At 37.6% G+C, this 27,479-nt stretch overlaps 1 protein-coding gene across 4 annotated transcripts in view; it reads left to right on the top strand.

The window, feature by feature from the left end:
• Nucleotides 1-27,479, top strand: part of LOC110450570 (AP2-associated protein kinase 1-like) — a 72,688-nt gene that overhangs the window by 24,527 nt on the left and 20,682 nt on the right. For 2 of the 4 annotated variants that reach the window (XR_002462988.1, XM_021498166.1), the window contains exons 2-16: nucleotides 1,294-1,412; nucleotides 2,152-2,257; nucleotides 4,714-4,853; nucleotides 11,494-11,615; nucleotides 13,711-13,792; nucleotides 15,057-15,189; nucleotides 15,646-15,749; nucleotides 16,162-16,244; nucleotides 17,241-17,395; nucleotides 17,817-18,508; nucleotides 18,904-19,040; nucleotides 19,991-20,074; nucleotides 21,227-21,360; nucleotides 23,062-23,151; nucleotides 25,256-25,321. Coding sequence is in view for 3 of the 4 variants with exons in the window: in XM_021498166.1 (XP_021353841.1) it covers nucleotides 1,294-1,412; nucleotides 2,152-2,257; nucleotides 4,714-4,853; nucleotides 11,494-11,615; nucleotides 13,711-13,792; nucleotides 15,057-15,189; nucleotides 15,646-15,749; nucleotides 16,162-16,244; nucleotides 17,241-17,395; nucleotides 17,817-18,508; nucleotides 18,904-19,040; nucleotides 19,991-20,074; nucleotides 21,227-21,360; nucleotides 23,062-23,151; nucleotides 25,256-25,321 (2,247 nt within the window). In the remaining variant the exon portion in view is untranslated. The remainder of the gene's footprint in view (nucleotides 1-1,293; nucleotides 1,413-2,151; nucleotides 2,258-4,713; nucleotides 4,854-11,493; nucleotides 11,616-13,710; nucleotides 13,793-15,056; nucleotides 15,190-15,645; nucleotides 15,750-16,161; nucleotides 16,245-17,240; nucleotides 17,396-17,816; nucleotides 18,509-18,903; nucleotides 19,041-19,990; nucleotides 20,075-21,226; nucleotides 21,361-23,061; nucleotides 23,152-25,255; nucleotides 25,322-27,479) is intronic. The other 2 variants (XM_021498168.1, XM_021498169.1) reach the window with 2 other exon arrangements.

Here is a 27,479-nt window from a genome sequence, read left to right as displayed (position 1 = left end):
GAGGGATCTTTCTCAAATTTTAAATGTAGGTTCCCCTTGATCCCTCGTTGTGTATGTTATATTTTGAGACTGATCATAAAAACAAAATGGAATAAAAGAAGAACTAAACAGATCTTTCTCATATTGCAATGATCGATTCTATTTCTTTCACATTAAGTACTGTACTAGTAAATATGTGAAATGACAAACTCACTTTGAAGGTTGGCTTTCATACACATCAGTATTAAGTTTAGATCAAAAGTTGCCTCAAGGTGCATTTACTGTTAACATGACTCGATCAAACAGATGAGAGGAAAGAAGAGAAAAGATCGAACTGTCAAAGAACTAATGAAGATGGTACAAAGGTGGGCGCCAAAATCCCTCTGGGATCTCTTGTTTTAAATACCAACAAAGTTACACACTGATAGAAACCAACAACATAAACATTACAAACAACACTTTTACACAAGTGTCAACCATCTCCCTAGGTAGAACTAGATAAGTGTTTAAGGCAGAAAGTATCCTTGTTAATCTCTAAATTTCCATTGATAAAGAAAAACTATTTTGTCCGCAAATCCTGGATTGGTTCGTGTATTACTGATGACTGTGGGGATTCATGCTTGAATTCTACACATGCAGCTCTGTGTCTAATTTCTTTGCTAACATAATCTTTTGGAATGGATTTGGTTTGGAAAAGAAGAGAATTAGAAACTTTATATGAATCAATTCCAAATTGTGTTTTATTAGCTCACCTTGCCCGAAGGGCCATGTGAGCTTATGCCGTACGGTGGCGTCCGGCAACCTTGACCTACTTTCAAGGTCACAGGGGTCAAATATGTTAAAAACTTCAAACAACAATATCCTAAGAACCATTTGGACTAGTCATGATACTTAGGTTTGTTATGTAGACCAGCTGTGTGAATTGTTTTCTTCATTACAGTAATGAGGTCAAAGGTCAACTTTAAGTGCAAATCGGGATTCAAATGTCAACTTTGGTTAAAAGCTTTAAAATTAAAATTTTAAGTTTCAAACAACAATATCTTCAGAACCGTCAGAACCGTTTAAGAGATGTTAAAATGTCTTGTGTTCTAGTTACCAAATGGTCTTAAGTTACCTATATGTCAGTTGCATGTAACAAAAGAAACAGGTGAGCGATACAGGCCTCTTTTTTTGTTTGAAATAAATCCAGGACATTTAATTTGAATAATTGTTGCATTTCTCTCACCCATTTGGCATGTATACTTGCATACAGATAAACATTTTGTGAGAGTTCTGCTTAAATTTTCAATTTAATGATTGTAATGCTGTTTGCAGGCGGATTTGCTATTGTGTTCCTGGTGAAGGCTCAGAATGGTAACCACTATGCCCTGAAGCGTCTGTTTGTAAACAATGACCAGGACCTGACTGTGTGTAAGAGAGAAATACACATAGCGGTGAGTTGTGTCAGCTATATACATAGCCTACTGATCATATCACATGGCAGTCATTGAAGCCAGGCTTTAGCACTAAGATTTAGTCAAAATAGTCTGTTATGGAAATGTTATCTTGGTTATCCTTTCGTTTTGATAATATGGAAAATATTATATAACATACATTTTTAGGTCACCTGAGCTTTAGCTCAAGTGACCTATTGCTATCCGTTTTCGTNTGATTTCCCGTTAAATACCATATATATTTCACGAGTTTGACAGAATACCAATATTTCCATTAATGTGAAATTCCATCTTATAGGATGAATATAGGCTACCCAGTAAAATTTATCTTATTGTGTAAATATAGACGAAGTTAAATCTTCATCACCATTCATGTAGGTAAGGGATTAGGCCTTACAGTTGTATTTCATCTAGTAAGGTGAATACTTAGATACCAGGGTACTTCTATACTTTTTGTGAATAAGAAGCATGAGGAAAGAAAAAGGAAAATAATTCATCCCTCTGGTAAAAGTATAATAGATGATCATGAAGAATCAAGTATCCTATTTCATTTGCTATGCCATGCCTTTAACACAAAATATGAGGATTTGTTCCTGTTTTTCATAGTAAATGCATCTGTCTGTTTTTAATTCACATACACCATAAAAACTTAGACTTCACACTTCACAGATAAAAAATGTAATAATTGATATCCTTTGAGATTTGCACTTTGACATGCTTACATGTTTATTCTTTGCAGAAAACATTATCGGGCCATAAGAATATCATTAAGTATGTAGATTCCAGTATTACAGTAACAACCAATCGGGTGTACGAGGTGATGATTTTAATGCAATATTGTAGAGGTGAGTTTAGTTGACTGATCACATTATACACTTATTGCCCTGGTGTGAGGGAGACCTGAAGGGTTGTTTCCCCGAGATAAATCATGTTTCCCGAGGGCGAAGCCCAAGGGAAACATGATTTGTCGATGGGGAACAACTCTTCAGGTCTCTCTCACACCAGGGCAATAACTGTGACTGACCTGTTCGCCTTTATTTCATTAGGTCAGGTAGCATATATATACTACAAATACCTATCATTGTACAATGTCAGTGTTTTGATTTTACATCAAATGAAACAACAATAATAGCCCTTCAATGTCTTCAGCTTTTGGGAGGTGGAATCTCACGTTCGCAGCCATTGTTGATGTTTGTGATGTCGTCCGCAACACATCGGGCGTTAGAGAGTATAACAAAGAGAGACAACTCGTCCGATAATGTATGAGGGGTTCCAAGAGGGATACTCGACAGGGAAAATGGATCGCGTGAGGGAGGAGCGATGTTTTATAATCCTGTCATGTGATGTGTTTAAACCAATCAGACATGCTGTAAAATCGATGAGGAATAATAATCATGTTTGAATTTTTTTATTTTTTTACACTGACTAGGACATCACATTACAAAGACCTGTAGTACAATATGATTTTGAGAAAAAGTTGACAATTTCTGGAAAGATCATGTGTTGAAATAGGTTGACACATACAGCCTCTCATAAATAGACTAGATTTTATGTTTAGCACATTTAATTGATGTTCATATAGAGGCAGCAATGCCTGCATCCACGATATCTCATTAAATCCTATTCAAAATCTATCCTTGGCTTAATTTCGTGCATTGAAACCTGTTTTTAAGAGAGCTAAAAAGGTAGAAAATAAAAGATAAAGATAAATTATATGGACACCTAGACAATATGGGATTGTCTGAACATTGAAATCTTTTGTAACCGAGGACATTGTATTGTATGTAATTGTCTCATCCTGAAATATGACCATGAACCTCTCTGTAGAATTCAGAAAATAAAGTGGTTATTTATTTTGATTTTAATGCATACACCATGTGTGGATAAACTTTTCTGTGTTCTATGTAATACATGAAATGATCATTATAAAGTCCAATATCAGCATTAGGATGTACATGAAGACCCAATCTCTCCCTGTTGAGTAGTTTTTTGTTGTTGTTTTGCTTTTCTTAATTATTGATGTTGGAAAATGCTGAAATAAAATTTAGGATTAAATGTTCAACTAATTAACAAGGTTCCACTATAGTGTGTGGCGTTACTTTATGAATGATTAACAAGGTTCCACTTTAGTGTGTGGCGTTACTTTATGAATGATTAACAAGGTTCCACTTTAGTGTGTGGCGTTACTTTATGAATGATTAACAAGGTTCCACTTTAGTGTGTGGCGTTACTTTATGAATGATTAACAAGGTTCCACTTTAGTGTGTGGCGTTACTTTATGAATGATTAACAAGGTTCCACTTTAGTGTGTGGCGTTACTTTATGAATGATTAACAAGGTTCCACTTTAGTGTGTGGCGTTACTTTATGAATGATTAACAAGGTTCCACTTTAGTGTGTGGCGTTACTTTATGAATGATTAACAAGGTTCCACTTTAGTGTGTGGCGTTACTTTATGAATGATTAACAAGGTTCCACTTTAGTGTGTGGCGTTACTTTATGAATGATTAACAAGGTTCCACTATAGTGTGTGGCGGTACTTTATGAATGATTAACAAGGTTCCACTTTAGTGTATGGCGTTACTTTATGAATGATTAACAAGGTTCCACTTTAGTGTGTGTCGTTACTTTATGAATGATCAACAAGGTTCCACTGTGGCGTTATTTTATGAATGATTAACAAGGTGCCACTTTAGTGTGTGGCGTTACTTTATGAATGATCAACAAGGTTCCACTGTGGCGTTATTTTATGAATGATTAACAAGGTGCCACTTTAGTGTGTGGCAGTACTTTATGAATGATTAACAAGGTTCCACTTTAGTGTGTGACGTTACTTTATGAATGATTAACAAGGTTCCACTTTAGTGTGTGGCGTTACTTTATGAATGATCAACAAGGTTCCACTATAGTGTGTGGCTTTACTTTATGAATGATCAACAAGGTTCCACTTTAGTGTGTGGCGGTACTTTATGAATGATTAACAATGTTCCACTTTAGTGTGTGCCGTTACTTTATGAATGATCAACAAGTTTCCACTATAGTGTGTGGCTGTACTTTATGAATGATTAATAAGCTTCCACTTTAGTGTGTGCCGTTACTTTATGAATGATCAACAGGGTTCGACTGTGGCGTTACTTTATGAATGATTAACAAGGTTCCACTTTAGTGTGTGGCGTTACTTAATGAATGATCAACAAGGTTCCACTGTGACTTTACTATATGAATGATGAACAAGGTTCCAATTTAGTGTGTGACGTTACTTTATGAATGATAAACTTACAGATTTCATATCATCTTTGTAGGTCATGTTATACAATTAATGAATGACAGATTGAATGTTGGATTTTCGGAAAAAGAAGTTTTGCGGATATTCTGTGATGTGTGTGAAGCAGTAGCCAGACTGCACCACTGTCAGACTCCCATAATACACAGAGATTTAAAGGTATGTATACTGGACCAGGTAGGTCACTGTCAGACTCCCATAATACACAGAGATTTAAAGGTATGTATACTGGACCAGGTAGGTCACTGTCAGACTCCCATAATACACAGAGATTTAAAGGTATGTATACTGGACCAGGTAGGTCACTGTCAGACTCCCATAATACACAGAGATTTAAAGGTATGTATACTGGACCAGGTAGGTCACTGTCAGACTCCCATAATACACAGAGATTTAAAGGTATGTATACTGGACCAGGTAGGTCACTGTCAGACTCCCATAATACACAGAGATTTAAAGGTATGTATACTGGACCAGGTAGGTCACTGTCAGACTCCCATAATACACAGAGATTTAAAGGTATGTATACTGGACCAGGTAGGTCACTGTCAGACTCCCATAATACACAGAGATTTAAAGGTATGTATACTGGACCAGGTAGGTCACTGTCAGACTCCCATAATACACAGAGATTTAAAGGTATGTATACTGGACCAGGTAGGTCACTGTCAGACTCCCATAATACACAGAGATTTAAAGGTATGTATACTGGACCAGGTAGGTCACTGTCAGACTCCCATAATACACAGAGATTTAAAGGTATGTATACTGGACCAGGTAGGTCACTGTCAGACTCCCATAATACACAGAGATTTAAAGGTATGTATACTGGACCAGGTAGGTCACTGTCAGACTCCCATAATACACAGAGATTTAAAGGTATGTATACTGGACCAGGTAGGTCACTGTCAGACTCCCATAATACACAGAGATTTAAAGGTATGTATACTGGACCAGGTAGGTCACTGTCAGACTCCCATAATACACAGAGATTTAAAGGTATGTATACTGGACCAGGTAGGTCACTGTCAGACTCCCATAATACACAGAGATTTAAAGGTATGTATACTGGACCAGGTAGGTCACTGTCAGACTCCCATAATACACAGAGATTTAAAGGTATGTATACTGGACCAGGTAGGTCACTGTCAGACTCCCATAATACACAGAGATTTAAAGGTATGTATACTGGACCAGGTAGGTCACTGTCAGACTCCCATAATACACAGAGATTTAAAGGTATGTATACTGGACCAGGTAGGTCACTGTCAGACTCCCATAATACACAGAGATTTAAAGGTATGTATACTGGACCAGGTAGGTCACTGTCAGACTCCCATAATACACAGAGATTTAAAGGTATGTATACTGGACCAGGTAGGTCACTGTCAGACTCCCATAATACACAGAGATTTAAAGGTATGTATACTGGACCAGGTAGGTCACTGTCAGACTCCCATAATACACAGAGATTTAAAGGTATGTATACTGGACCAGGTAGGTCACTGTCAGACTCCCATAATACACAGAGATTTAAAGGTATGTATACTGGACCAGGTAGGTCACTGTCAGACTCCCATAATACACAGAGATTTAAAGGTATGTATACTGGACCAGGTAGGTCACTGTCAGACTCCCATAATACACAGAGATTTAAAGGTATGTATACTGGACCAGGTAGGTCACTGTCAGACTCCCATAATACACAGAGATTTAAAGGTATGTATACTGGACCAGGTAGGTCACTGTCAGACTCCCATAATACACAGAGATTTAAAGGTATGTATACTGGACCAGGTAGGTCACTGTCAGACTCCCATAATACACAGAGATTTAAAGGTATGTATACTGGACCAGGTAGGTCACTGTCAGACTCCCATAATACACAGAGATTTAAAGGTATGTATACTGGACCAGGTAGGTCACTGTCAGACTCCCATAATACACAGAGATTTAAAGGTATGTATACTGGACCAGGTAGGTCACTGTCAGACTCCCATAATACACAGAGATTTAAAGGTATGTATACTGGACCAGGTAGGTCACTGTCAGACTCCCATAATACACAGAGATTTAAAGGTATGTATACTGGACCAGGTAGGTCACTGTCAGACTCCCATAATACACAGAGATTTAAAGGTATGTATACTGGACCAGGTAGGTCACTGTCAGACTCCCATAATACACAGAGATTTAAAGGTATGTATACTGGACCAGGTAGGTCACTGTCAGACTCCCATAATACACAGAGATTTAAAGGTATGTATACTGGACCAGGTAGGTCACTGTCAGACTCCCATAATACACAGAGATTTAAAGGTATGTATACTGGACCAGGTAGGTCACTGTCAGACTCCCATAATACACAGAGATTTAAAGGTATGTATACTGGACCAGGTAGGTCACTGTCAGACTCCCATAATACACAGAGATTTAAAGGTATGTATACTGGACCAGGTAGGTCACTGTCAGACTCCCATAATACACAGAGATTTAAAGGTATGTATACTGGACCAGGTAGGTCACTGTCAGACTCCCATAATACACAGAGATTTAAAGGTATGTATACTGGACCAGGTAGGTCACTGTCAGACTCCCATAATACACAGAGATTTAAAGGTATGTATACTGGACCAGGTAGGTCACTGTCAGACTCCCATAATACACAGAGATTTAAAGGTATGTATACTGGACCAGGTAGGTCACTGTCAGACTCCCATAATACACAGAGATTTAAAGGTATGTATACTGGACCAGGTAGGTCACTGTCAGACTCCCATAATACACAGAGATTTAAAGGTATGTATACTGGACCAGGTAGGTCACTGTCAGACTCCCATAATACACAGAGATTTAAAGGTATGTATACTGGACCAGGTAGGTCACTGTCAGACTCCCATAATACACAGAGATTTAAAGGTATGTATACTGGACCAGGTAGGTCACTGTCAGACTCCCATAATACACAGAGATTTAAAGGTATGTATACTGGACCAGGTAGGTCACTGTCAGACTCCCATAATACACAGAGATTTAAAGGTATGTATACTGGACCAGGTAGGTCACTGTCAGACTCCCATAATACACAGAGATTTAAAGGTATGTATACTGGACCAGGTAGGTCACTGTCAGACTCCCATAATACACAGAGATTTAAAGGTATGTATACTGGACCAGGTAGGTCACTGTCAGACTCCCATAATACACAGAGATTTAAAGGTATGTATACTGGACCAGGTAGGTCACTGTCAGACTCCCATAATACACAGAGATTTAAAGGTATGTATACTGGACCAGGTAGGTCACTGTCAGACTCCCATAATACACAGAGATTTAAAGGTATGTATACTGGACCAGGTAGGTCACTGTCAGACTCCCATAATACACAGAGATTTAAAGGTATGTATACTGGACCAGGTAGGTCACTGTCAGACTCCCATAATACACAGAGATTTAAAGGTATGTATACTGGACCAGGTAGGTCACTGTCAGACTCCCATAATACACAGAGATTTAAAGGTATGTATACTGGACCAGGTAGGTCACTGTCAGACTCCCATAATACACAGAGATTTAAAGGTATGTATACTGGACCAGGTAGGTCACTGTCAGACTCCCATAATACACAGAGATTTAAAGGTATGTATACTGGACCAGGTAGGTCACTGTCAGACTCCCATAATACACAGAGATTTAAAGGTATGTATACTGGACCAGGTAGGTCACTGTCAGACTCCCATAATACACAGAGATTTAAAGGTATGTATACTGGACCAGGTAGGTCACTGTCAGACTCCCATAATACACAGAGATTTAAAGGTATGTATACTGGACCAGGTAGGTCACTGTCAGACTCCCATAATACACAGAGATTTAAAGGTATGTATACTGGACCAGGTAGGTCACTGTCAGACTCCCATAATACACAGAGATTTAAAGGTATGTATACTGGACCAGGTAGGTCACTGTCAGACTCCCATAATACACAGAGATTTAAAGGTATGTATACTGGACCAGGTAGGTCACTGTCAGACTCCCATAATACACAGAGATTTAAAGGTATGTATACTGGACCAGGTAGGTCACTGTCAGACTCCCATAATACACAGAGATTTAAAGGTATGTATACTGGACCAGGTAGGTCACTGTCAGACTCCCATAATACACAGAGATTTAAAGGTATGTATACTGGACCAGGTAGGTCACTGTCAGACTCCCATAATACACAGAGATTTAAAGGTATGTATACTGGACCAGGTAGGTCACTGTCAGACTCCCATAATACACAGAGATTTAAAGGTATGTATACTGGACCAGGTAGGTCACTGTCAGACTCCCATAATACACAGAGATTTAAAGGTATGTATACTGGACCAGGTAGGTCACTGTCAGACTCCCATAATACACAGAGATTTAAAGGTATGTATACTGGACCAGGTAGGTCACTGTCAGACTCCCATAATACACAGAGATTTAAAGGTATGTATACTGGACCAGGTAGGTCACTGTCAGACTCCCATAATACACAGAGATTTAAAGGTATGTATACTGGACCAGGTAGGTCACTGTCAGACTCCCATAATACACAGAGATTTAAAGGTATGTATACTGGACCAGGTAGGTCACTGTCAGACTCCCATAATACACAGAGATTTAAAGGTATGTATACTGGACCAGGTAGGTCACTGTCAGACTCCCATAATACACAGAGATTTAAAGGTATGTATACTGGACCAGGTAGGTCACTGTCAGACTCCCATAATACACAGAGATTTAAAGGTATGTATACTGGACCAGGTAGGTCACTGTCAGACTCCCATAATACACAGAGATTTAAAGGTATGTATACTGGACCAGGTAGGTCACTGTCAGACTCCCATAATACACAGAGATTTAAAGGTATGTATACTGGACCAGGTAGGTCACTGTCAGACTCCCATAATACACAGAGATTTAAAGGTANAGTACTTGAAAATTATAGAACAATCTGGAACAATTTTAGGTATAACAGTAAGAAGAGTCCAAGCGCCGGTTATTGTTTTGGCTAGTAAAAAAGGACGTTAGTGTCTCAAATATTGGACAAGCCTACCAGATCATTTGATGAGGTGAACTGTGACCTTGCTACTGACAATTACGCAAGAAGTTGAAGAACAAATCTTGCTGCAATCTCATGTCTTAGTTTATTATTGTTATTTTCATAGTGCAGGCGCGTAGCTTTCTAGCTATATGCTTCACATAATTTTGATGAGTAAAAACATATTTAATATACGTGTATTTCAAACCTTTCTTGCGCAAGTAAAGTAAAATTTAAAAGATAAATCGCAATAATCGCAATAAATACGTTTTCTAACTTTTTTTTCCAAAATTAAAATCAGAGACATAAATTACGTCTGCTTAAATCTAATTCCCAAATTTCCAGAAAACACGGGAATTTGATGCAGAGACCTTGAATTCAAAAACTTACCTTTGGGAGGCCAACCCCCAGCTGGGCCTCGCACCCCCCACTACTTCCGCTACACTTATCATAAAAGCAATTAAGCAATTAACTTGAAACCATAGTTTCTCTCACCTGTGTTTAACACTTGCCAATCAAACTATTTTGATACAATGGAAAGTTCCCTACCTGGACGGCAATACAATATACCCCCCACCCCCCTCCAAACAGGTGTGAAACTCTTGGTACCAACTTTTCGCCTTGGGCTGTATATTTTGTACAGGAATGGCGATTTTAAAGAGAACTGCAATACAAGCATTTCTTATATAATACTAACAATACGTACTCGGTACGATAACTAGTTTCATTATTTATATAACCGGACTTTTTTTGAGAAGGCAATTAACGCGGAAAATTAACCTGGTAAGAATTGCAATGGTCACTGGTCTACGATCAGAGTTGTACGATGTCTATATAAAGATCTAATTGTCCGTAACATAATTTTGAAAAAGAGTTTATGAAATATTCCAGAGATCGTTTTTCACTAATTTCTGTATTTAAAAAGTAGTCACTCACTTCTCTGGAAATGGTACACATATTGTTGAATTCTCGTTATTTTTAGAGGAATAGAAAATTTCACATACATCTGATTAACAGAAAGTAAAAATAGAACGTAGAACAACTTNGTGTTGAAAAAAAAATCAAAAGAAATACTGTCGACACTGCGAGTCCTGACTTTTAAGTCATAATACATAAGTGATCAATAGCATATTTTTAAACATTGCTTAAGCTTGAGGCTATTGATTTCTTTCTATTCACTGCAGTTTGTGAAGCCCAACATCAGCATAGTTTGATCAAGTTGGTGAACTCAAGATCAAATTAAAATGTAAAAGAGTCAGTTTCCAGCCACATTAAGCAAAACAGCAATGTTACCTTTGTCAGTTTGTAGATTGAAGTGACATTGATTCTTTGTTTACCAGCCGGTTATAGGTTACTTAATGAACAGTGTACACATTAATGACACCCCCCTCTCTGCTCACTTATAGACGCTATATGAACTGTACACGGAAAACTCTATAACAATCACATCTGCAAGGGTGAAATTTACCCTGGGCATAAATAGATTTGACTGGGGGAAAGGTCCCGAATATACTGTATGCTCCCGCCCATAGATTTGATTTTGTTTGTCACTCTTACATGTTCAGATCGGTAAGGTATTACATACACCTTCAGTTTTGTACTTTCCTATCAGATAGAAGCCTTAGTTAGGTTGGTTCTATAAGACAAATCAACATTTTGAGACAGATTTGTAAGACTTCTCTATTTCTTGTTCCATTTAACATTTGGTGAATTGTGTATTAACAGGTGGAGAATATACTTATAGCTGACAGTAGTCATTACGTGCTGTGTGACTTCGGCAGCGCTACAGCCAAAGTCCTTGATCCAAGTCAACAAAACGTTCCTCAGGTAGAAGATGAAATTCAAAAGTAAGTCATTGTTAACATGGTCATCTTATCTTGTCACCAATCATCATTTGGGTGAGAAGAATGGTTCTGGTCTGCTGATAACATGCGACCAACAGATGCATAGAAATATTTCCTGTTTTGCCACATGTATCAGTAACGGCTTAGATGAGGTAAAAATTATGGTATGAAAGGAATTAATTGTTAGTAGGATTATTTAACAATAGTAGCTTGTGTATTTGTCCAAGGGTAACTTTTCACTTGAAAATAATCATAATAACTGTTCAATAAGTTATATTATTACGTTATTCCTAGTACAGTACACTTAAGGTGATTTGGTACTGAAACCCCGCGCAGGCGAAGGGGATTAAAGCCCCACCGAGAAATCACCTGAGCAAAGTCGCGGGGGGCCGCCCACCCCGCGCGGATGAGCGTTGGGGATTAACTTGTCGATCGGCAGCTAACTATTGTACTGTACATTGAATAGCACTGACAGTCCAGGATGCCCGAATGCTATATTTATATGCTGTTTGCACGACTATTTCATGCAATACAATATAGTAGTAGAACGTGGTACGTCCGAAAAAATATCATTTACGTTCACGTCAGATTATCGGGTGGAAATCGGTCGGAATAAAACAATTATGTAAGGTAACAATAACTAACGTCTCTGAGTAACACGAGGCTATCTTTCAGTTGTTTAAGCAGCACACAGTGTTTTGGATGGTCAGCTATTTGCACCAACCATTCTTGCTCTATTTCGTATTCGAAGTCAGAAGGTTGCATAAATTCACGAAAGAAAATCAGCTGCTTTCGACGACCTAGTTACAGGTGGCGCTGTTGATGTACATTACGTAATGCGATGTCAATCAGGTGAAGCCGAAATACTTTGACGAGTAACGGAGATGTGTAAAATTCTTCCATTTTCTTGTGTGTACACTTTGTTTGAAAGTTTATAGGGAAATATTACGAACCAGTAAACGAAACAAAATGTCTCGTCTCCAATTAGCGTAGTGATANCATTACGTAATGCGATGTCAATCAGGTGAAGCCGAAATACTTTGACGAGTAACAGAGATGTGTAAAATTCTTCCATTTTCTTGTGTGTACACTTTGTTTGAAAGTTTATAGGGAAATATTACGAACCAGTAAACGAAACAAAATGTCTCGTCTCCAATTAGCGTAGTGATAGAGCCTTGTGTCCGGTTGGCCTTCGAACTTGACAGATGTTACAAAACAAACACGACACAGAATGATTTGGAGATATGCTTTCAACCCTAGAATTTAATATTTCGTCCAAATGTGACCGATTTTGACTAGTCCATATTCTAAAAGACGGTAAAAAGTGTTTGCAACACTACTGGTACCGGCGGCGGCGACCCTTGACCCACAGCAGGTAGCTAGCTGCCTGCTAACAGGGTGCAGGGTGTCTCAAGTTGTCAAGCATGGTTAGCTTTACCATTCTACTCGTGTGTTAATGTACTGGACATATTCATCTTTAATGTATAAACAGGAAACTGTACTTGAAAATTATAGAACAATCTGGAACAATTTTANGACACTTGCACATCGTAAATGTTGCCCCAATGTTTATCACCTTACAAGGCAATGCTGCTTTATATTAAGCATACATGGGTAATTTTAAATAGATCTCGTGGAACTCGTTTCTTTTTAAATATCCACTACAAGACGGGTTTTCCCCCCTAGTATGTGCTGGCATTTCTTTTCCGTTCTGTTCGGTGTGCCGATTGTTACTGTGCATCTGTGGTACCGTAGACAGGAACAGCGGCCACAGCAGACACATCTATGGCCCAAAGTTTGAATACAACTTGAACTAGTAATATACTGTATTTTCTCTGTCCAGACTTAATCCCCATCACCCATGAATGCCGGATAGTCGCGGAGGGCTTATCAATGTAAAGCCGGCGGATCTACCTTGATATAGCCGGCGTTTCTTCCGCGATCATCCCGCGGCTGCGAGCGACAGGGATTAAAATTTGTCGCTCGGCGGGCGACTGAGTACCAAAATACCTGACGCGTACTGTATATGCAAATTATGTATTCAATAATGATATTGTGCCTTATATAGAAATCTCAATGTACTTTATGTATTAAATAGATATACAACTCTATCATACCGGTCACCAGAAATGGTAGATCTCTACAATGGAAAACCAATATCCACCAAGGCAGATATATGGGTAAGATGCTGTACATATAAAAACACTTTCAGTGACAAAAACAGCAAACTTTGATGAGATATGTAGTAATAATTTAATCTTGCTTGTAACATGCATTTTCATTGGCTTAAAATTTTATATTATCAGCTCATAACATTAAAAAATTGACGTCGCCGTTTGTAATGTCGCTTTTGATTGGCTGATACAGCGGCGTTATAATTTCTAAGAGAAAAGAGTCTATCAATAAAATTGGATTTCCACAGGGATTGTGTATAATAGATTAAATTATAAGGATTGACTTGAATATATTTTTCAGTTTGGAAATATGTAATATCAAAGTTTTACTTTCTACACAAACAATGTACGTATTAAACATGTCGCAACATTTCAAGACCGACTGGTCCCTTTGTCAAGTTGTCAAAAAACAGAGTGTACTCTCATTATAAACTGCTTTGCGGTTTATTTAGAGTACACTCCGTTTTTTTGTGTTATAGCTACATAACATGAAAAATATATTCAAGTTAATCCTTAAATAATTGTGCAAAATTAGCACTGAGAAATCCATAGCTCCAGGCTATGGTCTAAGTCTATGATAAGTGGTACTGGACTAGACATATATGTAGTCTGGCTTTAATTAACATTATATAGTGACGGGACAAAATATTGACAATATTTCATTGTTTAGATTTGAAAAATATAGAATAATAAGATCATTTATATTACTCTCTCACTGATAGTGAAATGTTTCTCAGTGATGTAAAACTAGTCATGTAAATATCAAAGTTTCACTTTCTACTCAAACAATGTACATATTAAACATGTCTCAACCTTTCAAGACCGACTGGTCCCTTTGTCAAGCTATGACTGAGTGAGAAATTCGCTCAGTCATAGCTTGAAAAAGGGACCAGTCGGTCTTGAAATGTTGCGACATGTTTAATACGTACATTGTTTGTGTAGAAAGTAAAACTTTGATATTACATATTTCCAAACTGATGAATCTTATAGACGATATAACCATGTAAATGTATGTACTTATTGTAAATTAATTCATTTTAGTATGTACTCCATTTTGCAAACTATGCCTATATATTTTCTTTAACAAATACTTGAATTCATACTTCAGAGGATATCATTGTAACATGGATGGTAATTTACTAGGAAATTAATATCTGCAAAATTTTCAATTAAAGCAACAAAAAAAAGATTTATTGTATATTAAATATACTTATTAAAAGCCAGATGATAAGTAGATCATTAAAACCAATCAATGTTTTGTGTGTTGTAGGCATTAGGTTGTATGTTATACAAGTTGTGTTTCTTCATCTTACCCTTTGGGGAAAGTACACTGGCTATACAGAGTGGAACCTTCACCATACCAGATAACTCCAGATACTCTAACGGGCTTCATGCACTTATAGGTAAGCTTGTAGACAGGAAGTTGTGAGAGATTAAATAAGCTTACAGACAGAAAGTTGTGAGAGATTAAATTAGCTTATAGACAGGAAGTTATGAGAGATAAAATAAGCTAATAGACTTGACGTTATGAGAGGTAAAATAAGCTTATAGACAGGAAGTTATGAGAGATAAAATAAGCTAATAGACTTGACGTTATGAGAGGTAAAATAAGCTTATAAACAGGAAGTTATGAGAGATAAAATAAGCTTATAAACAGGAAATTATGAGAGATAAAATAAGCTTATAAACAGGAAATTATGAGAGATAAGATAAGCTTATAGACAGGAAATTATGAGAGATAAGATAAGCTTACAGACAGGAAGATATGAGAGATAAAATATGCTTATAAACAGGAAGTTATGAGAGATTCATTGAACTGATTGACAATGTTAAATTGTAATAGCTATTTTGTTTTGTAGCGTACATGCTGGAGATAGACCCTGCGAAAAGACCAGATATTTACCAAGTGTCATATGTAGCATTTAAACTGGTGGGCAGAGACTGTCCTGTCTCCAATATGTTTGTAAGTAGACATCAATGTGTGATCTTTGATACAGTCATTGTAGAGCAGAAACTGCTATAGTAATGAGAGGATAGAAAATTGTCCTTATCCTTCACACTGTTTCTAAAAGATACCTGTGTATCTGTGACAATACACTGGTGGAAACAAAGGGGGATTCTATTTCAATTAGGCTTCAGGTTTTAACACTTAATGTAACTGTTATCAGTAGCAAATCCAATGTCAACACACCATAAACACACGAAAAAATTAACATTTTGAATGGATGTAATTGTGGAATAAAATACAATCACCTATATTCACTCAGCAACTTTTGCAGGTGTAAAATAAATATTGTCCTTGACAAATTGTTGGTTCATGACCATGGCCTTTAAAAATCATAACTGTAAAGACTATGTGTTCTTGTTGTCTACAGAGTTGTAAAACACCTGAAATTGCCAAGCTAACACTACCTATGACAGAGTCAGAGGCAAGACAAGTGAAAACGGCAACATACAAGTAAGTCGTATGAGATATAGTGACAACAGCCTCATACAAGTAAGTCGTATGAGATATAGTGACAACAGCCTCATACAAGTAAGTCGTATGATATATAGTGACAACAGTCTCATACATGTAAATCGTATGATATATAGTGACAACAGCCTCATACAAGTAAGTCGTATGAGATATAGTGACAACAGTCTCATACAAGTAAGTCGTATGAGATATAGTGACAACAGCCTCATACATGTAAGTCGTATGAGATATAGTGACAACAGCCTCATACAAGTAAGTCGTATGATATATAGTGACAACAGCCTCATACAAGTAAGTCGTATGAGATATGGTGACAACAGCCTCATACAACTAAGTCGTATGAGATATAGTGACAACAGTCTCATACAATTAAGTCGTATGATATATAGTGCCAACAGCCTCATAAAGGTAAGTTGTATGATATATAGTGACAACAGCCTAATACATGTAAGTCGTATGAGATATAGTGCCAACAGCCTCATACAACTAAGTCGTATGAGATATAGTGACAACAGCCTCATACAAGTAAGTCGTATGATATATAGTGCCAACAGCCTCATAAAAGTAAGTTGTATGATATATAGTGACAACAGCCTCATACATGTAAGTCGTATGATATATAGTGACAACAGCCTCATACATGTAAGTCGTATGATATATAGTGACAACAGTCTCATACAAGTAAGTCGTATGATATATAGTGACAACAGTCTCATACAAGTAAGTCGTATGATAATTAGTAAAAAATGTTGAAGATAAGAATGACCATGCTAAGAATTGTTTAATTAGGTTGTGATTTTTTGTAAAAAAGAAAGGTTGGAAAGCACCTTTTTATACCACGTGTTGTTAAAGTGGTAAGTGTTTGTTGTTATATTAACGTATTATGAGACTACAGTCTTCTTAATACGAGCTGAGTTCATCCTTTACTAGCTTCAGTCACTGATTTGATCATTTAATGTTTCCATTTGTTCATAGAACTGTGTCATCGTCAGCTATAGAGAGTACCACAGTCACCCCACGGTCTCGGCCTAAGGGACAAGCTATTCCACAGGGGGCCACTTTGGGTCTGCCCCTACAGACCTCTGTCGCACCCCGTAAACGGCCAACCCCTACACACACTCCCAATACCGGTAAGTACCCTCTCTTAAACACCAGTAGTTAACTTATTCTAAAATATTCAAGTAAATACTCATTGTAAAGCTGGACATCAGTTATTTTTGTCTTGCCACCACAAAGTAGCAGAAGCGAGACTAAGGTGTCGCTTTTCTGGCGATGGCGGCATCAACATTAAACTTTTGCATTTAAGTTAGTTTATCTGAAACTACAAGTGCTAGACCAACCAAACTTGACATGTGCATTGATAGTCAAAGCGGGGCACAGGCGACACATATCAATCAAAATGGCTTGTTCTCAGGTATAAATAACCTCTCTTGAAATGTATATTTAATTATTCAGTGTAAGCTAGAAATCATTGTTAGGTACTTGTCTCAAATACAGGTAAGATATATGGTGAAATACTATTGTATATCTCTTATTTGGATATCTTTACAGATATATCACAAGCAAGTTCCAGTCAATTGCCTCCAGCAACACAATCACAAAATTCCAGCAGACCTAGTCAGCAACAACAGCAGTTTTATGGTGCCAGTGGTCCAACGCAGGCAGCAGCGGAACACTACAACCAGGCTCCTAACTCGGGGATGACGGCCACAAATCAGTACCCTCAAAACCAGCAACAGTACATGGCTCAGCAAAAGGCTCTCCAGCAACAGTTGTACACACAACAGATGTATAAACAACAACAGCAACAAAAACTATATATGCAGCAGCAGCAGCAGCAGCAACAACAACAACAACAACAACAACAACAACAACAACAACAACAACAACAACAACAACAACAACAACAACAACAACAACAGTATATGCAAAGTCTTCAACATCAACAGAATCTACAACAACAGCAACAACGGTTAAATGTGGCTCAGCAAAGAGTAATGAGTCATTCCCATCATGATGGACAGTCCGTTGCGCCTGCTGCCATCCACAGCAGTCATAGTAGTGAGGCACTCTTCTCTAACTTCTCCGACACTTTTCATCAAGAAAGAACAAATGTTACTGACGATTGTGTGTATAACTCGAGTGTTGGTCAGAACAATATGTCAGGTCGCAACTCCATTGAGGACAATTTTAAAATCTCTAGCACTTCTCATTCTCGACAGAAAGGCAGTACAGGCAAAGATGTAAGTATATCAAGTGTCAACGGTTTTATAACAAATCCTATTCCTCTGTTACCTACAAGGTACAATATTCATACAGCAGTTTGGTGTTTATATTAGTATATTAAACATAATTTTGTTAAAAGCAAGTCTGTCATAAATATATCAGCTGCAAGGTCTGGCATTCATCTCATCAGATAATGTTAGTGATGTTAACATACATAACACCATTGTGATGATATATAATAGCACCATTGTACTTGTGTATATAAAACACACTTTTGCAGGGGCTGTTACAGGAAATAAATTTAAATCCAGGTACCTAGAGTCAAAATTATACCCATCTCTGTAATGTTGAGAGGAATTGAATATATAACAAAAGTAAGAAATATCCCTGTTCGCTGATTTTGTCTTTTCAGTCGGATGCTCAGCCACTGATATCTATAACACCGCCACTGTCACCAAAGGTTGTCAAGAGTCACCGTAGAAACGTCAGTGATACGTCCTACGTAACCATGGGAGGAAAGGGAAGTGCCTTCAGGTTGGTCAAGGGAAGGTATACTGGTCAACATATTCTCTTGATGTTGTCTGGTAGTTTTGAGGCTCTCGTTATATTTTAGTATATAGTACCGAATGGGCAAGTTTTCTTTAATTGGAGATTTTGCCTTGCAAACACACATGTATCATACCATTAATATAATAAAAGCATTCATGTTTAATCTCGAGGTATCCAAAAGTGTGTACTGCCACATCATACTTATTGTTGCTGTGAAAAAAATGAATTCCCATTTCTGATCAAGGTAAATCACTTGAAAGTAAATCTCATTCTACATTGTGATATTTCTGTTTGATAGAGCTTCCACTGCCCCCACTGTATTTACATATCAGACTACTAGTGTGGAGCCCTTACCGAGGTTTTGTCTGTTTTCTGTGGGACATAGGAGAAACTACCCCTATTACAATACTTTGGACCTCTGTTTTTCTGTTTGTTCTTACATGCTCTTTCTTTCAGACAGTGTCTTCCCTGGTCTCCCTGTCTTCATATAACGTAAATGTTGTAAGGATGTAAAACTGAACACAATTAGTAGGATATCTCCCTAGTGCTGAATGCAGCTGATCTACAGAGTAATCTAGCCAACTGATAATCGTCGACTTTTGCTGTAAAAGAAGGTCGTTGGATTAAAGAAGGAAAGCGTCTGGGTGATAATTAAGTCCTGCGACGGAGATGTGGGGTACCCCGTAGTAATCAGTGTCTGTCTGTACTTTTGTTACTTGGCTGTGCTTATATTTTACTAAGAATGAAGGTAGCTGTATTATCTACTAAAATGGTGGCAAGATTATTTACCGAGAACAAAGGTTATTAGATTTTATACTGAGAACGATGATGGCTAGGTTATCTACTCAGAATGAAGGTGGCTAGATTATCTAATGTGAAAAAATGTGGCTAAATTATTTAGGCCCCACTTGATTCTTCTGTAAAAGGTAAATTTTAACTTATGTTGCCAGAAATTACCAGGGGAACTTTCTGTCTGCACCATTACAAGGGAAGTCGAAATCAGCCACCACCTCACCTGTACAGTCCTCATCCATGTAAGTTACAGTAAGATATCAGTATAATGTTGAATATGTTACAAGTTCAGCCACTGTATACCTGTGTATTCCCCAGCCAGTGAGTTACAGAAATATCTCAGTATAATATTTAATATATAACAAGTTCAGCCACTAAATACCTGTGTCTTCTCCAGATAGGTAAGTTACAGTGAAATATTTCATTAAGTATAATATTTAATGTATAACAAGTTCAGACACTGTATACCTGTGTATTCTCCAGCAAGGTAAGTTACAGTAAAAAATATCTTGGTATAATATTTAATGTATAATAAGTTCAGCCACTAAATACCTGTGTCTTCTCCAGCCTGGTAAGTTACAGTGAAATATTTCATTAAGTATAATATTTAATGTATTACAAATTCAGACACTGTCTACCTGTGTATTCTCCAGCCAGGTAAGTTTGTGTATCCCCAGCCAGGTAATCATAAGGTACCAAGGAAATGAAAACTTTACATGAAATTGGTGTTACCGTTTGCCTACAGAATGAGACCTTGTACTTTCTAGGTCACCAACACATGTAAGCATGTATATTACTGTTTGCATACAGATTGAGACCTTGTTTGTTGTACTTTCTAGGTCACCAACACATGTAAGCATGTATATTACTGTTTGCATACAGATTGAGACCTTGTTTGTTGTACTTTCTAGGTCACCAACACATGTAAGCAGGTGTATTACCATTTGCCTACAGAATGAGACCTTGTTTGTTGTACTTTCTAGGTCACCAACACATGTAAGCAGATATATTACCGTTTGCCTACAGAATCAGACCTTGTACTTTTTAGGTCACCAACACATACAAGCAGTTATATTACCGTTTGCCTACAGAATGAGACCTTGTTTGTTGAACTTTATAGGTCACCAACACATGTAAGCAGGTATATTACTGTTTGCCTACAGATTGAGACCTTGTTTGTTGAACTTTCTAGGTCACCAACACAAGTAAGCAGGTATATTACCGATTGCCTACAGAATGAGACCTTGTACTTTCTATGTCACCAACACATGTAAGCAGGTATATTACCGTTTGCCTACAGAATGAGACCTTGTACTTTCTAGGTCACCAACACATGTAAGCATGTATATTACTGTTTGCCTACAGATTGAGACCTTGTTTGTTGTACTTTCTAGGTCACCAACACTAACACGAGCTGTATCAGCTGATATATCAGACTGGAATCCTTTTGATGATAACTTCGGTGTTGATACAGAAGAGGAAATATTTGGCAAGGAATTTGATAAACTAAGACGTGGCTCCAATAGCAGTAAGTAGCTGGGTGTCTCCCTTCCATTTAATCATGTTGTTTACTACATGTGTATACAGTACTTTCATCAATGTTGCAGTTAGGCTCGCTGTGGTGAACACAGGTTTAGGATGCTGAATTCGAAGTTGACCTACGTTTTACACTTTAGTGACTTCCTTAATATTCTCTCATAAATCACATGTCTGAGTAAGTTCTACATTGATAAAACTTAAATCAATGCTGCAGTTAGGGTTACTGTACATGTTGTAGATGCTGAATATGACCTACATTTACATTTCAGTGACTTGGTTAAGAAGAAATTATCTAATTCATATATTAGCTGAAAATAGTTGTTTTTTCTGTATCTGGATGTGTTGTTGCTACATAGATAAACTTTTGAAAATACTTGGTGTTGTAAAAATATGTTTGTCATCACTGGGAGCATTAACAGTACTATTCATGGTCCACTCTTGTTTCTTACATTCCAGAGTACTACTGTTTACAATTGTATACTAAATCATAACTCGGGTATCTCATCTGACCATGACCAGTCAATGGAGCAGGGATATAGATAACAAGCGTCTTTGTCATTAAAATGATAAGTTACCTGTACACATGCCAAACCAAACTGGTTTGACCAGGGGGTTGTTCCAACTTGCAATGTACTGTTGTGAAAGACTTAGAGTATATTGATTAGTATTAGTGGATATGAAATTAATGTCTGGACAAACCTAATCAACAGCATGTTTCACACATCATAGGCTTTCCAATTATTGACCAGTTAGGAGGGGCGGTAGACCAGTGGTAGGACGCCAGATTCGTGACCGAAGGGTTGCAGGTTTGAGTCACGTCACGGCACTGTGTTGTATCTTTGAGCAAGATGCTTTACTCTGCTTGTTCCAGTCTACTTAGCTGCAAATGAGTATGTGGTTGGGCAGTGCAAGAATTGTTTAATGCTAGCTGTGAGCACTGAAATTGGCACCCCAGGGAGTTGAGAAAGATTTTGGCTGGTTGCAAAGGCCCTATAACCACGGATAAGAATTTGTGAACTGCCTTGAGACGACCTACAAACTAAGTTGTGATAAAGCGATATGAGAACCTTGAATTATTATTAGTATTATTACTGTGCAGGTGTCATATACAAAAACTCATAAAATCCTTGCTGTTTCAATTCACCTTCCGCTATCTGATACATTGAATAGAACTTATGCCAGTACACAAAAAAGCGTAGTATTTTAGGGTCTACAAATTTGCCTCGGCTTCGTTATATGGTGTAAATGTATTTGATAATTGTGATTATCATCATTTGAATTAATATAGAATGATGCATTGAGATGTCTGTGCATCAGCATCAGATTCGTAAATAAATTAAATTAGGTTGTTATCCCATATCCACAATAGTTTAGTTATTTGTGTTTAGCAAGCATGACGGTTTTCCATGAATGAACATTGCCATGGTCATCTCAAATTGTGTGAGCTCACGTTTATTATAGCCACTTTAATCCCATACAATTCAAATGGGTTGAACAATACTTACTTACTTTTGTTCAAACTGGCCAAAGGTTTATCATATATCCAACATAAAGAGTAGACAAGACCTTGTGATGTCTGCAGGCTCCGACTCATCAGACCTTGTTTATTTTACAGGTATGTCTAATGTAAAGAGTAGAGAAGACCTTGTTATGTCAGGCTCCGACTCATCAGACTTTGTTTATTTTACAGGTATATCTAATGTTAAGAGTAGAGAAGACCTTGTGATGTCAGGCTCCGACTCATCAGACCCCTTCACTAGTGCACCATTCAAAAAACCAGGTATGTCTGCATGTCTGTATAGGTTCTTGTGTACTTCAAGCACAATTTATATTGAAGAAAATACATCAGTCAATTCTGTATTGTGTTATAGTGGAAAAAGTCAATAATTCAAAGGGATGTTTAATCAATATTAATTGCTCTTGGTGAATTTGTTTATCTGATTGAGAAAACTGTGTAAAAACTATTTCTGGAGTAATTTAACTGTCAGATGAGTTAAAGGCATGTCGCCCTTTCTTAACGTCCTGTCCAGAATGAACTTGATGATTGTCATATTCTTGCTTGGTAGACATTACAATAAACTTTATGGTATCAGTACTGCATTTCTCCTATCCAATCTCAACGTGACCCAGCTAAATCTTTCTATAGGGATGCTTTGTATAAGTATAAGATATGTGAATGTACTCTCTAGATTTTCACCATCTTGCTATGGTTCTGTGATCATATGACAGAGAGACTTCCCTTGTGTATAGAACATCTTACCTGACCAATCAACCCTATTTACTACTGCCTAGGTTTGTGCACATTAGTTATGCATGGTATACCTGAAGAAGTATTATTTTTTCCCTTTACCCTTTTCCCTGAACAAGAAATAGTTTTCACTGCACCTAAGGTTTCTTCTTTATGGTAAAACAAGAAAAGACGATAGTTATATCTCAAGTTTGATTGATTCAGATCTGGTGGAAAGCTGTGTTGTTTTTGATTTTGTTTAAATGTTTTGATTGACAAATTCTTGATAGTCAAATTGAGTTCTGAAGATATAAAGCAAACTTCCAATAAGTTTAAAGGTCGTAAGCCAAGCAAGAATAACCTGAAATTTTAAGATTGGTAAATGGTTCAAGCTGTCTCTGAAGAAAGCCCATCGCAGGTGTTAGACTGTCTATCAGGCCCTTCACCCTGTGAGGGAGGGTTTAACTGTCTATGGGGCCCGTTAAAACCATAAGAAAATGTTATTGTCTGTTTATAAAGCCATCTCCATTCCTGAGAGAATATCCAAGTGTCTAGGTTTATTACCGATACTCCTTAGAGACTTCCGTTGTCTATCAGGCCCATTTCAACCCAGAGAGAATGTTAGATTGTCTAGGAGTCCCATCCCATCTCTGAGAGTGTGTCAGATTGTCTAGGAGTCCCATCCCATCTCTGACAGTGTGTCAGATTGTCTAGTATTCCCATCCCATCTCTGAGAGTGTGTCAGATTGTCTAGGAGTCCCATCCAATCTCTTGAGCGTGTGTCAGATTGTCTAGGAGTGTCATCCCATCTCTTGAGAGGGTGTCAGATTTTCTAGGAGTCCCATCCCATCTCTGAGAGTGAGTCAGATTGTCTAGGAGTCCCATCCCATCTCAGAGAGTGTGTCAGATTGTCTAGGAGTCCCATCCCATCTCAGAGAGTGTGTCAGATTGTCTAGGAGTCCTATCCCATCTCTGAGAGTGTGTCAGATTGTCTAGGAGTCCCATCCCATCTCTTGAGAGTGTGTCAGATTGTCTAGGAGTGTCATCCCATCTCTTGAGAGTGTGTCAGATTTTCTAGGAGTCCCATCCCATCTCTTGAGAGTGTGTCAGATTTTCTAGGAGTCCCATTTCACCTGTGAAGGAATGGCCAACTATTTGTGTGGTCCATTCCAGCCTTGATATGGACTGTCTATCGGCCCAGTTCACCTCTCTGAGAGGGTTATATTGACTACGAGGTCTTTTCCATCCTTGAGGGACAGATATGATTGCTTACAGTTGATTATACTTATTCCTATGAGAGTGCAATTGTCTTTAAGACCCATTCCAACCTTGGAAGAATTTGACTATCTGTCGGCCTTTTACACCCCACAGAGATTGTTTTATTGTGTATAAAGCCCAATTTACTCCTCAGAAAGTGACTTCTCCTTTGAAAGAGTGTTAGATTGTTTATAAGGCCCATATCCCCAGGTTTGTTTATGCTTTAATCTCTTCCCACTCCTGGTTGTTTGTCTATGAGGCCATTCCCACTGCTGGGTGTTTATTTTATAGGCCCCCTCCCCCACCCCCAGATGATTGTCTATAAGACCTGTAGATAGATGAGGTTGTTGCATGGGGTAGCATGTAATGCATGACTGTAATATGTCCCGGCTACTTACAGGTAGAACAGGGCCAGGCAGTTCTCACCACCGGAGCACTTCCAGCACATCCAACTCCAGTTATGGAGGTAAACCGCGCTAAATAGCTTGTCTCTGACTGCACGCCTCGCCTTCCTTCCATCTTCATCATAATCATCAGGATGGTCCTTTCCTAGACTCAGCAAAAAAATAATAATATGGCTTCCATCATTTCGGTATCATTGTACCTGTCCGATTTCGGTGCTTAGGATTTGCATATTTTAAAAGGATAAACATGTATAAGAAAAAATTAAGTTTAAGTTTATGGTATGATCGTTTTTGCATTATCTAAGATTATTTTAAGCACCATTTACAAGGTAACGACAGTGTACACGAAGCAATGATGGACACCATTATAAGATTAGATGGCCTTGATTTTACTGGTTTATGATCTGTATGTGTTGCAGACCAGGGTGGACAGAGGCGGTACTCAACACCGTGGAAACCACCGGCAATGTGTAAATCTACTATATTGGAGGAGGCCTAGCTGTGTGTTTTCTCCCTAATAGTCATTCTGTGTGTTCAGTTGATAGACATTCCATCATATGATTGGAAATCCACAAAGTCCGTGATCGAAATCCTACTAGTCTCCCATGAATCTAGACCTTTTAGCATTAACCAACTAAATACTATACAATCAATTTTGCTTCACCAAGTCATAACTTAATATGAAATTATGAATACATCATTTTATTGTTCTTGATTTTTTTTTTCTTTCTTTGAAATTTCTAAAGCCGTTACATTTTTGTTCACAATCATTCCATTTTCAAATGTAACTTATTGAACGTATTGTATTAAATTTTATCTCCTTCAAATTTTTGCATAGATCAGTTGTTCATAGTGTTTATGTAACGTTTTTACTTTGGTAATTCAAAGGTTCTATAGAATGTTGATGTCGCAAAGCACATTTTGATAATTGATGTACACTTTTCATTTTGATGGGATCTGTTTGTATGTGATACATTGTGACATTTGAACTTTGAACTTTTGAGGTAATGCCTTGTACAGGTGAAAAAGAAGTGTTAGCTCCTGTTATCCTTACTGGGCTGTTTGTAAGAAACAACTGTTGACCTTGTTTTCACCATGAGAGTGGTTTGTGCTAGTATTATTGAGGTATTGATGGTGTGATTTTACTGGAATTAAGGTACTATTTGGGTGATTTCTGTTGAATTGAGGTTCCATAAGGGTGCTTTGTGTTATTGTCATTGAGCTTTAAATAGGATAATTTGTATTAATGTACTACCATAAAAGCGATTTTTGTTCCTTTTTCCGATGTCATTGAGAAACCATTTAGGCGACTTCTACTGATGTCGTACAATTGAAGCTTGTATAGGCAATTTTTAGCTATGGTTGACTGGTAGCTGTATAGACAGGTTCACTAGGAGCTGTCCTCTGTAGACAGGTTCACACCTGGGATATGTCCTCTGTAGACAGGTTCACACTTTGGAGTTGTCCTCTATAGACAGGTTCACTAGGAGCTGTCCTCTGAAGACATGTTCACACCTGGGAGATGTCCTCTGTAGACAGGTTCACACCTTGGAGTTGTCCTCTATAGACAGGTTCACTGTGCACTGTCCTTTATAAGACAGGTACACTGGGAGCTGTCTGCTATCAAGGTGCACAGCTAGAAGCTGACCTGCTATTGACATTCAGGAGGCACTGCTTGTTTGTCATCCTGTCTATCATTCCATAACAAAGTTGAAGTAGATTTCCTGTCTGTATTGTGAGTACTTGTTTGACTTGGGAGGTTAAGATGTCTGATAGCTGTCCTGATTGACATATATATCTTATTTATGATAAACTATATATATATATATGTATCTTATTTATGATAAACTATATATATATAAATGTATCTTATATATGATAACCTATATATATATATATGTATCTTATATATGATAACCTAGTCAGAATTGTATTTTTCTGAGATTTTGAGCCACAACCGATAAAAGATTTCATGTAGAGGAGGAGATCCAGAGTTGTTTAACTGTAGTTTTGTTATAAATCAAATGTTACTCAAATGTTACTTTTAAGATAAACACATGCTTTAGGTGTTTCATTACTTTCTTTCTCCATAATCAAGCTTAAGTTGTATTTAGCCTAACATGAAGTATAGAAGCCAGTCTTCTTGCCAGCATTAAGTATTCTGGTCAGAATCAGGCTATTTCTTACTGTCTAACAGAGGAAACTTGATACTTTTTTTTT

Source organism: Mizuhopecten yessoensis, unplaced genomic scaffold (assembly GCF_002113885.1).
Source record: "Mizuhopecten yessoensis strain PY_sf001 unplaced genomic scaffold, ASM211388v2 scaffold5325, whole genome shotgun sequence".
Lineage (NCBI taxonomy): Eukaryota > Metazoa > Mollusca > Bivalvia > Pectinida > Pectinidae > Mizuhopecten > Mizuhopecten yessoensis.
Note: the sequence above shows the minus strand (reverse complement) of the source record. Positions and strands in the feature narration are given on the sequence as shown.